The following is a 15,892-nucleotide window of genomic DNA, read 5'->3' on the forward strand; positions in this document are numbered from 1 at the left end:
TTGAAGGTATTTTATGTATATGATTACTTTCTATGCCTATTTCATTAAATAGGTTATTATATAATTATCATAATGGAAGTCTCTTCAAGTGTCTTTAGCCTCAACTTGGTGCAATTTGGCTGATACCAAAGAAGGTGATGTAACACATGGTGTTTGGACAACCTGACTTCCCAGCTAGCGTTCTGACATAGGGGTCATGCAGGCTGGGCTTTAGAGGGAAAGACTGAATGCTGTGTAATAAAGAGTTCCCTATACTAAGCAGTCTCACCATATGCCACAATTAACAATGTCCTACGGGCCCAGTTACAATGGTTTGCATGTTAACTCTATTGCCATCGGGTTGGTGTAGGCAAGCAGTTGCTGAATTCAAAACCAGCTTGCACCACTTTCTGTAAGTCATAGGGCAAATTCTTTAACATCTAAAGTGAAGTACAGGGAAGTCTAAGATGACACAAGCTATTAAGTGGTGGACTCAGTAAGGCAGACTCAATGTGTTAGTGATTCAATATTATGAAAGTGTCAAATTTCCCTTTACATTAAAAAATTCAAGAACTCCAAAGAGCTTTTGTGTATATTAAAGTTCAGAAATGTAAATATATCTGTTATTTTTAAATAGTGATAGTAAACCCATTAAATATTAATGGAAATTATATTTTACAGGAAAAAAATACAGTGAGAAGAGTAACACTGTTTTGCATTTTTGCAAATCTCATGAGGATCTGGCTTTCTAGGAGACAGCCAGATTCTCACCTGGTTCTGCATTCAGTCTTTTGAGGTATATAGTTTTGTGTGAAGCATATAAAGATGATCAACCTCTCAAAGACACACACATGGAAGAGAAATATTTTTTAAATGCTTTTGAATAATTTTGGACATCCTTTGAAATGACACTAAACTCTGACAAGTAGAATTACTTACAGGTTCATTGTTAAATGGAATTCAGAGCCATGTCAGTGAAATTTCATACTCTTACATTAAAATCCATCAGTCTGTCTTATACTTGCAATGGATCTCCAACCATGCATGATTTTATAACATAATGCTTGATCATTTGGAAAACACATATTTGACTTGTTATGTCGATCCTCCAAATGAGGACACATCTCAGTAGCCAATATTAAAGAATTCACATTTATTAACATCTACAAATGTTACCTCTTCAGAAAAATCTTTATATGTATTACATATATATGTTTGTATAGTTTAACAACTGTCTTTTTTTCAAGTAAAAATAGTATTCTTTGAAAAAAAAAATGGATAGGTCAGCTTAAAACTTAAATCACATGAGTGCTTTTCCTCAACCATTAAACTTTGGTATACAACAGAATGCTTTATGCAGGCTTCCCCCTTTGTCAAACAGAATATTAAAAATATATGCTCTTTATCAAGGACATTCTTAACTGAAGTTGGCTTTTTTTTACAGTTAAATTCATGATACTAAATACTAAATTTAGTATGATGCTAAATTACTAGATGTGAAGCGTCTAGTAATGCTAATACAGTTGATGTTTCTGCCTTGGTTCCTACTGGGTGTCAGTAGTTTTACCCACCTTTGCTTTTACTACATCACACAGTGAAAAATGTCCACACAGTGAGAAAGGCCAGTAACGTTTTGGTATTGTTATGAAACTGATCTTGACCTCATGGAGTGCAGACCTCCTGGGGTTTGCAGATGCCACTTTGAGAGTGGCGGCTTCGAGCCCTTCTCTGCCTCCACAATGCTAGTGGCTCTGGAGACTGGTCTGTTTCTCTCAGTGCTGTTCTACTGGCTATAGTGTTATGTCTGTTGGGAGGCACTGTACCTCTGAAGTTTAGTGCTTATTGAAAAGGGACACACACCACAGCTAACTCAGATTTAATTAAGTTATCATTTCCCAAAGCAATCACAAGAAGTTTCACTTCAGACAGAATAGGGGTATGGTGTCAGAATGTGTGCGGTAGCATTAGAGTCATGGGGCTGGGTGTCAGAAGTCCAGGTCTGTGCGCTGTCGCTGGCTACAGCTCTGAAAGAATTACCTTCTTTCTCTGGACTTCAGAACTTTCACTCATAGGCGGAGTTTCTCTGTCTCTGGGGAAAAAAAAATGATGATTCTATCAATGTCTCTAAGATCAATGGATAGAAAAAGAAATAAGGAAAAAAGGAATGAATGAACACAAGGTTTAAAGAATATGTTAGGGACAAAATTTCAGTACATGAAGTTCTGCTAAAAAGGAGCAGGTTTGTCTTCTGATACAGCTCAGGCTTTGAATGATGCCTTTCAGAGTGGTAGAGAAGAGGATGTCAAACAAGACAACGCCTGACATTTCCTCTAAATCCAGGGTTCTATGACTCTCTAATCCTCTTAGACAGACAGTGGGCATCTGCACCTCTACTGCCCATGTATAAAATTTTATTCCCACGAGAAGGGGACGACAGAGGATGAGATGGCTGGATGGCATCACCGACTCGATGGGCATGAGTTTGAGTAAACTCCGGGAGCTGGTGATGGACAGGGAGGCCTGGCATGCTGCGATTCATGGGGTTGCAAAGAGTCAGACACGACTGAGCGACTGAACTGAACTGAACTGATCAGTCACACAAATTTTTTAACCTTATAAAGCTTGGAATCATCTCTTCATCATTCCCATAACAAATTACACTTCACAGCGCCTTTATTTGTTTATTTATTCCCATATGGTAGGAAGCTTTGGCTGTGAGAAAAAAATGAACTTAGTAAAACTAAAGAAGGCTTCAAAAGTGACAATAGAAGCGTGAGATTTCTAGCCTTGTATTCTCTCAGTGGTTCCCAAATGTTAGTCTGCATACAGATCTTCTGGGAGTTTGTTAAAGTGTGGTTCTTGACCCCTGTGGATTCTGGCCAGTCAGTCCTGTGGCCACTGAGGTGAGGCAATCCTGGCTGTACTCATGGTCATGCATGGGGCTTGTTACAGATTTCTGAGCCACCACTTGACCCCCAGAGATTGATTGATAGGGTGTCAGGTGAGGCTAAGGCACCCTATAAGGGAGATCATAAACCCTCCCTGGATCATTTAGAAGCTCAACTGGAGGGGAAAGGATCTATGCTGTACCAGGGACTAGTTCCTGGCTGTGCAAGCCAGCAGCATAGAAAAACCTCAGCCCTTGCGCCAAATGCAGCAGGCTTCTGTGGCAAGGGCATCAGACATCCCAAACCAATGCAAACGTTCTTTCTGCACAGGAAGAAATCGAAAGTATGGAAAAGCAGATTCTGGGCTTGAACCAGAAGAAAGAAGACCTGTTGGCGGACTTGAAGGCTGCCATACTAAACCTTCACCAGCATTTACAGCAAAAACAGCAAGAATTAGAACAAGAAGTGCTGTCAGTAGGGGCAGCCGAGGAGAATGCAGGGGCTGAGAAGGATGCTTCTGAGTGGAAGGTGGGTATGGCTGTAGTTAACACTGGTCCCACGTTCCACAAGAGTTTTAAATTGGTAGTATTTTTCACCTGGAAAACCTGTGGCCTCTATATTTATGGCCTATAGAAAAGGAATTTCTTCAAGTAGAAATACTCTGCCTGAGATTATTCATGAGTGAATATTAATTCTCAGGGTGTGTCTCTGCTGGACTCAATCCAGAATTCTTATGCTCAAGTTACCTAAGAAGGTGTTTATGAAATCCCATGGGTAGGTGGGTGGCAGCCACCCTTTGAAATGTCTTCCTACCAAACTGTGAGCCCATTGCAAACTCAGAAACAGGCCCAGCACTTCTCAAAGCCCACTCTGAATCTAACATCAGTAATAGCATTCTTGAATTGTTTGATGAGAGGTCACAGAGGGCAATGCAAATGAAAGGGATCTAAGATTTGACCGAGTCATGATATTTGGCTGGATGAGTTGAAAGTTGCTAAACCCAGAGGCTACTTGTGTGGGTGGGCATCCTGGATAAAGTGAGTAAAAAAAATTAGCTACATAAAAAAGCAGCCAGGCCGGGATTCTGATGACGTTGAACGGCAATCCAGCTGCAAGTCTTTGTGCTGTGCCTTTCAGCTGAACAGAGCGGGTTCCATGTCTTTCCTGCCAGCACTCGAGGAAGAGGCAGAAGAGAGCTCCCTGAAAAGTGAAGTAAGGAAAATGATTTTCTCGTTCAAGTTTGTTAGAAGTGTAATCTCTAAAAGGTCAATGAGAAGGTCTTAGAATGAATGGAAACATAAGGATTTTTTAAATTCAATGCCAGTATTTTATAAGGGTGACTGAAATAGTTATCTTATGTAATTAATGTTTAAGTGCATCTAAACCTACTCCAGGCCAGAGTGGGATAAAGGTAATTCAGACACCCTTGTTGGCAGAAGGGAGAAGATGAAGTTCTTTGTCATATCTTGAGTTCTAAGTACTTTTTCTGGAGTTTGCTGTTTGGCTGGCACTCCTGGTGGCTTTATGTTTCCATATTTGAATTACTTTTGTAGTCAGCAGCACTGCCAAGGACATGAAGAATGGTGTTAGCAACTAAGCCTACTATGTTACTACTCCTATCAGAACTGGTTGAACGAGACCTTTACAAGCTTTCTCATTATATCAATTTCCATTTCATACTTTAAGAGCCAAAGCAGTAATGGGTCTGAGCCAAAGGGAAGAAAATTGCAGCAAGTGACAGTTTTTAATGCCTCCTACATAACAAGCAGACATTCTTCCTGCTCGTTTTATAGATTGCTCATTAGCTGTACGATCACACAGAATAGCCTGTAGTCCTTCACTGTATCCCTGTGGGGCAGAGTGGTCGGATGAGGAGGAGTGAGGCTTATATAATCTGACCGTCAGACAGCTTTGTGATCTGATTCTACCTCTTCATAGCTGAGAAAATTTTGAAAATGAAGAAGGTACTGGAGCCAAAATAAGAGTGCATTTCAGTATGATTCTAATTTGAGACCTGTATTTGCCTCTGAGCTGATATGTTTATAATCATTGTTTGTCTTTAACATCAATCAAAAAAATACATGTTGTTAAAGAGCCTTTGAGATTACATTTACCAAAGCAGATGAAATTCCTAAAGTGCTGTTTTAAAGGTCCGCTTTGTAGGACATGAACTGACTCCCAACTTTAAGAATATTTTTTCGGCTTTAGGAAGAACAGCCACATTTGGACTCCTGTGATGTAGTTAGCCAAAGAAATCGTTGATAAATAGCGGGGGAAGAGGAGGAGGGGGTGGAATTAAGGTCTGCAATTATACTGCCTGGTAAGCTGAGTGTTACATAAAGGAGATAGGAGGATGACGCTATGATGGTAGGAAATCACCTCCCTCTGCTAATCAATTGATTGCTGTGTTAAGAGTGGAGATAAGAAAGCAGAACCGTCTTCCGGATTCCCGTCTTTACTCTGGAAACATGACAAGGACGTGGAGGAGGACAGGGCATCCTCGTCCTCTGGAACAATCGTTCAGGTAATCCTGCGTGGGTCACATTTCTTGGAGGTGGGGATAGGCAGGGATAGCGTCAAAGCAAAGAGTTTCTTGTTTGAAAGAATGTTTCAGGAGGGAATCTATATGGGTTGAAATTTTTTTAAACTTCTTACTGCTGCCTCTGCACAAAGCAAAGACTGCTGAGTATTAGTTACATTTCTTTTGCGCACTCAGTGATAATATTGTTGCTGAGGCCCTAAGTCATGTCCGACTCTTGTGACCCTGCTGACTGTAGCCCACTAGGCTCCTCTTCATGGGATTTTCCAAGCAAGAATACTGGAGTGGGTTGCCATTTCTTTCTCCAGGGAGTCTTCTGATCCAGGGATCAAACCCACATCTCCTGTATTGGTAGGTGGATTCTTTACCACTGAGCCACCAGGGAAGCCTGTAAGTATTTACCTGAGGAAAACTCCTTAAGTGAAAATCTAAACTGAAAAAAAACAAAACAGTTAAAGGAGCAGCTAAAAGGTTGACCAATGTAGTTAAAGCATTTAACATGCCTCTTTTTTGGGGAGCAGTTGGGGGTGAGAGTTCTCTTTTTGAACAAAGTAGTGTGGAAGATAAATTAATGAAATAAGTCTTTTTGCTCCTGCTTCTGCTTCATTGACTATGCTAAAGGCTTTGATTGTGTGGATCACAACAAACTGGAAAATTCTTAAAGAGATGCAAGTACCAGACCTTACCTGTCTCCTAAGAAATCTGTATGCAGGTCAAGTAGCAACAGTTAAAACTGGACATGGAACAATGGACTGGTTTAAAAAAACTGGGAAAAGAGTATGTCAAGGCTGTATATTGTCATCCTGCTTATTTAACTTATATGCAGAGTACATCATGTGAGATGCTTGAATCACAAGATGGAATCAAGATTGCTGGGAGAAATACCAACAACCTCATATATGCAGATGATACCACCCTAATGACAGAAAGTGAAGAGGAAATAAAGTGCCTCTTGTTGAGGATGAAAGAGGAGAGAGAAAAAGTTGACTTGAAACTTAGGATGCGAAAAATTAAGATCTTGGCATTGATCCCATCAATTCATGGCAAATAGAAGAGGATGAAGTGGAAGCAGTGACAGATTTTATTTTCTTGGGTTCCAAAATCACTGCAGATGGTGACTGCAATCATGAAATTCAAATGCGCTTGCTCTTTGGAAGGAAGCTTTGACAAACCTAGACAGCATATTTAAAAGCAGAGACATCACTTTGCTGACAAAATATTCTTATAGTCAAAGCTATAGTTTTTCCAGTTGTCATGTATAGATATGAGAGTTGGACTGTAAAGGCTGAGCATCAAAGAACTGATGCTTTCTAATCATGGGGCTAGAGAAGACTCTTGAAGAGAGTCCTTTGGACAGCAAGGAGATCAAATCAATCAGTGCTAAAGGAAATCAACCCTCAATATTTATTGGAAAGGCTGCAGCTAAAGCTGAATACTTTGGCCATGCAAAGAGCCGACTCATTGGAAAAGACCCTGATGCTGGGAAAGATTAAAGGCAAAAAGAGAAGGGAGCTGCAGAGGGTGAGATAGTTAGATAGCATCACCAACTCAATGGACATGAATTTGAGCAAACTGGGAAATATTGGAGGACAGAGAAGTCTGGTGTGCTGCAGTCCATGGGGTCACTAAGAGTCAGACATGACTTAGCGAATGAATAACAACTTTTTGCTCCTTGGTAACTTATAAACTTCTTCAGTCTCTCAAAATAGAGGGCAAATGCCCTCACATTAGAAAATCATTTCATGCCTATGTGAAGATGATGTTTTTCCCTTGCTTCTAAAGGATCTTTGCTTCATTATGATCCATACTTCCCCCCCTCACCTGCCTTCTGACTAGGGCTGACCCTACCCAGCTCCTAGGCCTGTCCTTTCTTTGATAGTTGGCATGGGGACATTTCTGCCAAGGTCTCCAATTGCTGCCTCTTGGTTGTGTCCTTTCCTCTCTACCTCAAAAGTGTTCAGGTTTCGTTCCCTAACAGGTTCCTTCCCCCATTTCTCTATCCCCCCCAAAGCCCAGACCATCTCTTTAGAAACTGCTCTGCCTCCACAGGTACCCTTCTCCCCACATCTGCCTATGGACTTCCTTCCTACTCATCCATAAAGGCCCTTTTCAACTCCCACCGCCTCCAAGAACCCCCCCGTTCTTTCCATTTGTTTTCCCATAGCATTCTGAACCTCAATTGTTATGATTTATCACAGTTTTATGCATCAATCTGACACAGTTTCATGAGAAGCAGGAACTTTATCTTCTACATTTTGATGTCCTGTACTGGGCTCATTATGCTACTTTATAATTTATGTGTTTCTTTTTGGCTGTGCTAGGTCTTCTTGCTACCCAGGCTTTTCTCTAGTTGCCCCGAGCAGGGGCCACTCTCTGTTAGTGGTGCCCTGGCTTGTCTTGTTGCAGAGCACAGGCTCTGGCCACGGGTCAGTAGTTGCAGCTCGCAGGCTCTAGAGCACAATCTCAATAATTGTGGCGTATGGGCTTAGTTGCTCCATAGCTTGTGGGATCTTCCCGGACTGGGGATCAAACCTGTGTCTCCTACATTGGTGGGTTGATTCTTTACCTCTAAGCCACCTGGAAAGCCCTCGATATGCTACTTTAATGTGTTGAATTTCTTGCTTCTGCTTTCCAGATCAATTTCATGGTGGGCATGAAATGAAATCTCTTTCATTTATGGCTGAATGTCTTTAGTTGGTGCTCCTCTTTCTTGGCTCCATTTGTAATCGAGATTTTGCCCCTTGCTATATTTATACTGTCGTTGACTTCTGGATATTAATTTTCAGTTCAGTTCAGTCACTCATTTGTGTCCAACTCTGTGCGACCCCATGGACTACAGCACACCAGGCTTCCCTGTTCCTTACCAACTCCTGGAGCTTGCTCAAACTCATGTCCTTCGAGTCGGTGTTGGCATCCAACCATCTCATCTTCTGTTGTCCCCTTCTACTCCTACCTTCAGTCTTTCCCAGCATCAGGGTCTTTTCCAATGAGTCAGTTCTTTGCATCAGGTGGCCAGAGTATTGAAGTTTCAGCTTCAGCATCAGTCCTTCCAATGAGTCTTAAAGAATTGATTTCCTTTAAGATTAACTGGTTTGATCTCCTTGTTGTCCAGGGAACTTGCAAGAGTCTTCTCCAACACCACAGTTCAAAAGCATCAATTCTTCAGCACTCAACTTTCTTTATGGTCCAACTTTCACATCCATACATGACTATTGGAGAAACCATAGCTTTGACTAGATGGACCTTTGTTGTCAAAGTAATGTCTCTGCTTTTTAATATGCTGTCTAGGTTGGTTTTAGCTTTTCTTCCAAGGAGCAAGCATCTTTTAATTTCATGGCTACAGTCACCATCTGCAGTGATTTTGGAGCCCAAGAAAATAAAGTCTATCACTGTTTCCATTGTTTTCCCATCTATTTGCCATGAAGTGATGGGACCAGATGCCATGATCTTTGTTTTTTGCATGTTGAAGTGCCCTTTTATTAGTCCTGATCCTTCTCTACCTCTAGCAGTAGCAATCTCTTCCTTCTTGAAATGCAGTGTTCCTTTGGCTTTATTAATTCTATACTTTCTTGTCTCATCTGTCTGCAGCCCCTCTTCCAGCTCCTTCTCTTTACCCATCTCTGTCATAGTGGGCATTTCCCCCAGTGGTTTACCATTTTCTTTCTTCTCTGTTTTGTTGCATGGCAGTTTCTCCTCTCATAAGTTTTGTGGTCACCTCTATGCCACAGATTTCCAAATTAAATCTCTGGTCTTGATTTTTCCTGTAAATCTGTTCCACATTTCTACCATCCAAATACATTTCTCTTTTTGAATGTGTTTTCTTCATCTCAAACCCATTTACCAACGTTTCTTCAAAGCTTACCCTTCCTCGTAATCTCTCAATGTCTGTTAGTGGCACGACTATCTTATCAGTGTCTGAGACAGACTTCAGAGTCATCTCAGGCCATTTGTCTGGCCTTTTATGGCTACTGCTCAAGTGATGTCCATTCAGTCTTTACATCCTTCTTCTCCCATTATTTTTGTCATCATCCTATTCCAGGCAATTGTTAACTTCCTCCCTAGACTTTGAGAGGAGTCTTCTAAGTGGATTTGTAGCCTCCAATCATTTATACATCTTATACTTAACTGATGGATCTTCCTAAAGCAGTTCACGTTAAATTCCAGTCTTTCCTAGATTCTGACTATCTACTGAATAAAATGCAGTGTTCTTAGCCTGGTGTTCCAGACTTTTCATGATCCCAACTTACCTTTCCAGTTTTGTTTTTTTTTTTTAACCTTTTCAGTTTTATCTAAGTTTTACATTTAGTTCTTGGTTCATACCTTTCTAATAACAGTTTCTGTTTTCAGTACATGGAGCTCTTAGGAATTACTAGGTGCTTTGTATAAGTCATCTTGTTTACTAATCACAGGAATGAGTGAGCTGAGTTGTGTTGCCACTTTAGAGATGAAGCAAGTGAGGCTCAGATAGTCCAGGTTAATTTGTCCAATATCACGCAGCTTGTAAGTAGAGCAGTCAAGATTGGTTGATTACAATATGCATACTTTTCCCACCACACTGGTCTTTTGTATAAGTTTCATTTTCCCATTGTTTAACCTTGATTAACCTAATAAGTGGATCAAAGCGTACATGCATTTAAAATGTAGTACACGTTGTTAAACTGTCCTCTAGAAAGACAACAATTTTATTTCTACTAGAATGCATGGAAATGCCTCTTTTCTGACCCCAAGCTGATATTGGATATTTTCAACCTTAGTTAAACCTATCTAGTGGATTAAATTGCGTATATTCTAAGAATGTTGACTATCACTTGAGGTATGAATTGACTTTCATGTTCTTTTTTTATGAATCATGCATCCGTGCCACTTGTCATTTTCTACATAGAAGTTGATGTGTTCCTTATTTATTTCTAAAAGTATTTAATACATTAAGGATATTAGCAGTTTTGTGAGATGTTATCTCAATCTGTCATTTCTCTTTTAACTTAGATTATGATGTCTTTTTGTGGCACATGTTATTTATGTTGTTAATACTAACATTTTTTCCCTTTATGGTCAAGCTTTAAAAGTCCCTTCCCATTCTTAGAATGGAAATAGATTAACTCATATTTTCTTCAAAAATTTTTATGGTGTATCTTCTACATTAAAATATTAGATACAAATATTAGATACAATTGGAATTCATTGTTAGCAGTGAGACAGAGATTTGGTTATGTTTTTCATGAAGCGCCTAGATAAGATAGTTGTTCTCAAATTTTAAAGTTTCATCTTTCCTCCATTATTGGAAATAGGACTTTTATCACATAATCTTATTTAATTCTCCTAATAATTCATTTAAATATCTAATTCTCCGAATTTCTTATGTGTTCCTCATTAACCACAGAGCTTTGGAGATTTAAGTCTTCAAATAAACTTGAAGAAGTTGATTTTTTTCCCCTAATGAGCAGATTTTTTTCCCCTCAATGTACCTGACTAGTCTAGACATTTTTGTAAGCAGGTGATTTGTAAAGTGAGCAGGTGCGGGAAGGACTTGTATGGCTTCAGGGCAGGAACTTTCCTGAACTTCTGATTCTTTTCTTTACAGGAGGCAGCTGGGAAAATAAGCACATGTGATAGTTCCATGGCACAGGTTCTTGAACCAGACCTGCTTATCACTGAGCAAGGCCCAAAATTTTCCCTGAGCGCCAACCAAACACCAGAGGTGGGTCCCTGCTGCTGATGACCATCTGCCCAAACACCTGCACTAGCACCCAGAGATGACAGGCCCTCTGTATTTTGCAGCATTTTGTATTACCAAGCAAGAGGTCTTTGTGACCTTTAACACCTTTGTGTGTGCTGCCATGCTGGAGAACTAGAAGATTTGCCATCAGATATTGACATGGAGACTAAGCGTGGTACAGAGCAATTAAAGACTTTTTACTCACTCACCACTTGTCAGGGTGAACCAGCCTTTCCATTAGCATCCCCTTCTTTTTTTCTGTAGATAGAACTTATGAGGGTGACAGAAGTGGAGGAGAGCAAATGTTAATTAACTACCTTTATTACATTAAAGGCATTTGTGTTGGCTCTCTAATCCTCAGATTAAATAAGGTAGGTTAACATGTACCATTCATTTACAAAAGAAAAATCAAAATTCAGGGTGTAAAAGTACAGTTAGTAAATGGAGGAGTAAGGAGGCAGACTCCAGATATTCCAGTCTGCCTTCCTAATTTGAATATTTAGTATTTAAAGATGTAAAGCCGAGGTGGATTTAGCCTCACCAAATAAGCTGCCACCACATCATCCCAGCAGCATATTTAGTATTTGTGCAAATGCATTTAGGTCAGGCACTTTACCTAAATCTTCCCTCTTAGCACGGTAGGCAGGACCTGAAGGTCCTGAGTTCAAGCCTCAGAGAATGGCAGATCCTTCACTTTTAGGGCTTCCTAGGTGGCACTAGTGGTAAAGAACCCGCCTGCCAATTCTGGAGACGTAAGAGATGTGGGTTTGATCCTTGGGTCCGGAAGATCCTCTGGAGGAGGAAATGACAGCCCACTGCAGTGTTCTTGCCTGAAAAATTCTATGGACAGAAGAGCCTGGTGGGCTACAGTCCATGGGATCGCAAAGAGTCAGACACAACTGAGGCGACTTAGCATGCTAGGCACTTTAGCCAGGCAGTTTTGCATTTTATAAAAGGGGGTGGTGTGTGCAGATATTTGTAGAATTGATGATAAAGTATTTAACAGTTTGGTATTTTGGCATGAAATATTGCTATAGCCAGAAAATTTGTTTGCATTTTAACTGGATCTTGGTACTCAGATCAGCAATGTGTTGTTTAGAAATCAAGCACTGTCACATTCATTGACTGAGAGGATAACTTGAATGCCAGAGGGTTGACAGAATTATGTCAAAAATGTGGACTTTTAGACCCCAAGGCATAACGAAATCAGAGATTGAACCCTGGGTCTAGGATTGAATCCAGTGACTGTAAGCAGTTTGAATAACTTCTCTAAGCCTCAGTTTCCTCATCTATACACTGGGTGTGGCATAAAATATGAGATAGCACAGTAGCTTAGCTCTAGAACTCAGTAAAAGATTGGGTATTATCAATTTATATTAATGCTTTAGAGATGACATAATTCTCTAACAAGACGTATTTGTGGTCATGCTTTTTTAGCCCTCCAAAATGTACAGTTATAAAACTTTGATTAAAATAATTTCTACTTTTTAAATTTGGGGTTATCATTTGAAGAAGATACTCGGCAGACGGACTACTGTGGGAAAAAATGTAGACTCAGAATTAAAAGATCTTGGAACTGTGTGACCTTGGGCAAGTAATTTACGTCTGGGCTTGAGTTTCTCAGAAGCAGTGTGGTGGGATGGGAGGGGTATGAACTCATTAAACATTAAACACACTTGGATTTCTGTGGCTATAAAAAAGGTGTGAACTGATTCCTGGCACGTTTCCCAGACCACCTTCAACTACTGAAGTTCTACTGTTACAGATAATCCTTTTGTCTTCTATTACTTGTGGATTCTTTCCAGGTGCAAATAACTAGCAAATAAAACCAAGATTAGTACTCCAGCTTCCATATTTCCTCATTAATTCAGTGAGTTAGAGAAAGCAAAGAAACTCAAATTTGTCAATTTTTTTAACATCTGTGGCAGTTGTAGGTGCTCAAATAATGTTTTTGAATAAATAGGGAAGGCAGATAGTAAGTCTCTTATTGCAGATTAATTAATCAATCAATCACTATTAACAGATTGTTATCTCAGGTGACAAAAAGGAGGATCGCAAAATCTTTGCCACTGAGATATAACAGTATCTGAAAAATCTGAAAACTAGGAAGCAATTAGACGACTAGAAATTGATGTCTGACAGTAAACTCACATATGAGTTGCTTTTTTAAAGATCAGAATTTAAAAAGAAAATTGAAATGGGTGAATCTAAATATAGATCCGACCGTGTATGAGCTATAGAGGAAACACGGTACTGGGAAGACTTCCTTAGGAAGGTGATTCTTAAAGAAAACCCTGATTAAAGCTGGAGAGAAATAGCATTTTGGCAGAAAAGTCAGGCATCTGAAGTAAAGAGATGGTCAAGGGGAATGAGTACAACTCAGAGGACCCTTCTGTTGAACCAGCTCTTATAATCCTCATCAGAGTGTATGTGAAAATGAGTGGTATTTTCATATCCCGCATATTTTTGTTACCACTTGCCAATTTTGTCTGCTTCTATCATGCTGAAAGTTCTGTATTTAAACAAAATTCTGTAAATATTAGGAAATAGGCACTTGAGTTGAGATAGGGTATATATTTGTGAGCAACTCCCATTTCTCAGTTGGCCAAAATTATGCCTTGTTAGATGCTGAGATGTAGTTAACAAAGCCTTATATGGAAAACATTTTCATTTCCTCATAATCAGAATGAATAAAATGTTTATGCTGTTGTTTAGTTGCTCAGTCATGTCCGACTCTTTTGCGACCCCATGGGCTGTAGATCGCCAGTATCCTCTGTCCACATTGACAATGGATTCTTTACCACTGAGCCACCTGGGAAGCCCTGAATGGATATCACTAATTTGGTAGAGCAAAACACAAATCCTTATTCCTAAAAAAATTCCTCTAGAAAGGTCAATAATACTCTTTCAGTATTTTGGAAAAAGATGTGGGAAGCAAATATCTGTATCAGTTCATCTTTTGCCTCCAAATTGGAAATATCTGTCATATAATTACCAGAATACTTTTACTTGGTACCTGGGAGAAATTTTTCTGTGGGATTGATAAGCAACCTAGTCGTTTGAATATAAAAAGAACACATCACACACATCCTGCTTTCTTTATACTATGCCGTAAGCATCCATTCCTTAACGCAGTAATATTTGAGTATCTAGAAGCTGAAAAGTAACTTTAGAGAATGAAGAATATGAGATAAGTTTGCAAATTACCCCAATGAAGCTTATCACTTGACTCAAGCTATTTTTACTAGAAAAAGATAAGTAATAGCAGGGGGAGGGAAAGCTAAAATAGTTTATAATCTTAACCACTTAAGAGGTTAAGTTAAAAGCGTGAGGTATTAATATATTTTCCCTGTGTCCCTGCCAGTGTGTAAAGACCTTTTTTTTCTGTTTGAACAGAGGGCATAGCAATGTAAGCATTGCTTAATCATGTGTCATGCAACTTTAAACACCGGCCAATTCGCTGCAGTGTTTCAGACACACACACCCACATGCACACCCTCTCGCGCACACTCACCTGTCTCCCGGGACCCACCGTTTAATGAGCCGCCAGCCTCTTTGCGTCCTCCGTGCCTGGGAACTCTGCGTCTGTGTTCATGCAGGTTGGCTGCTTGGAAACCTGGGGCGCCAGGTCACATGATTGTTGCTATGCCTGTGGAGGTGCCTTCTCCATTTCCTTTTGTTTTTACTTCTTCTGCCCTTATATATTTGTTATTCTTTTAACTAGGGGAAATGCTATAAGTCTACAGGTCTTTACAAGTCTGAATCTGAATATTTTGGACTCCTAGTTTTTCACTGCTGGATTATCTTTGGATTTCTCATAGGGTGCCACACCTCCCATCAAGGCTGCAGCTACTGGCCTTTCGGACGAGCAAGGAGCCTTTGAGGCCACGGTGGAGAAGGTGAGGCCCGAGCCTGCGGAAGTCCTCCATGTCTGCAAGAATCAGGTGGCCGAGCTGGAGCTGTGGCTACAGCAAGCCAACGTGGCATTTGAGCCGGAAACATTAGACGCGGACATGCAACAGGTGGTGGAACAGCAGCTGGTAGGGTGCCAGGTAAGGCTGCTGGGTCTGAGTTCGTGGCCTGTCTCTTCGCCAATCACCTTACACAAGTAGGTGAATTTCTCTGAAAGCAACAATGTGATTCTTCCTGTTGCTCCGACCCCTATGTTTATTTTGGCCTCAACTTTTGGTTCTCAGGATAATTTTTTGAACTAATTTACGAAAGCAGAGTATTTGGGAAGATAGTGGAGAAGATCTCAGAATCTAGAGTTTAAATCTGGTCACATTAACTGTGAACTGGAGGGAGTGACCTCTCACTTCATTTTCCTCAAATAGGTCATCTCCTAAGACTTTGTCAGGATTAAGTGAGATAAAGTATCTAAATCAGTGTCTGGAGTATAAAGTATATATAAAATGCTCAGCAAATACTAGTTTTATTCATGATATTCAGTTTTTTAAAGTTTCATTCATCAGAATTGAAACTGAATATCCTGATTTGCAGGGTTACAGATAACAGCAGAAAAGGGCTTTGCTGTCATTTTACTATGAATGCTCCTACTCTTGCTGGCTTGCTGGCGCTAGCAGTAAAGAACTTGCCCGCCATTGCAGGAGATGCAGGAGTTGTAGGTTCGATCCCTGGGTTGGGACGATCCTCTGGAGGCAGAAATGGCAACCCACTCCAGTATTCTTGCCTGGAAAATTCCACGGACAGAGGAGCCAGGTTGGCTACAGGCCACGGTGTCACAGAGAGTCAGACATGACTGAGCGACTG

At 40.3% G+C, this 15,892-nt stretch overlaps 1 protein-coding gene and 1 long non-coding RNA gene across 10 annotated transcripts in view; one reads left to right on the top strand and one right to left on the bottom strand.

Annotated features, from left to right (window-relative positions):
• SYNE2 (spectrin repeat containing nuclear envelope protein 2) overlaps nt 1-15,892 on the top strand; it is a 316,121-nt gene that overhangs the window by 204,050 nt on the left and 96,179 nt on the right. For 8 of the 9 annotated variants that reach the window (XM_070469450.1, XM_070469452.1, XM_070469451.1 and 5 more), the window contains exons 62-66: nt 3,198-3,395; nt 4,005-4,079; nt 5,281-5,391; nt 10,988-11,104; nt 14,944-15,174. In XM_070469450.1, coding sequence (XP_070325551.1) covers nt 3,198-3,395; nt 4,005-4,079; nt 5,281-5,391; nt 10,988-11,104; nt 14,944-15,174 — 732 coding nt within the window. The remainder of the gene's footprint in view (nt 1-3,197; nt 3,396-4,004; nt 4,080-5,280; nt 5,392-10,987; nt 11,105-14,943; nt 15,175-15,892) is intronic. The other variant, XM_070469459.1, reaches the window with a different exon arrangement.
• Nucleotides 1,839-14,945, bottom strand: LOC110151057 (uncharacterized). The gene is made up of 2 exons (XR_002317941.2): nt 14,637-14,945; nt 1,839-2,068 (listed from the first exon to the last, which is right to left on the bottom strand). It is a non-coding gene; the product is annotated as an uncharacterized lncRNA (long non-coding RNA).

This window comes from Odocoileus virginianus, chromosome 6, assembly GCF_023699985.2.
Source record: "Odocoileus virginianus isolate 20LAN1187 ecotype Illinois chromosome 6, Ovbor_1.2, whole genome shotgun sequence".
In the NCBI taxonomy this organism is placed as follows: domain Eukaryota; kingdom Metazoa; phylum Chordata; class Mammalia; order Artiodactyla; family Cervidae; genus Odocoileus; species Odocoileus virginianus.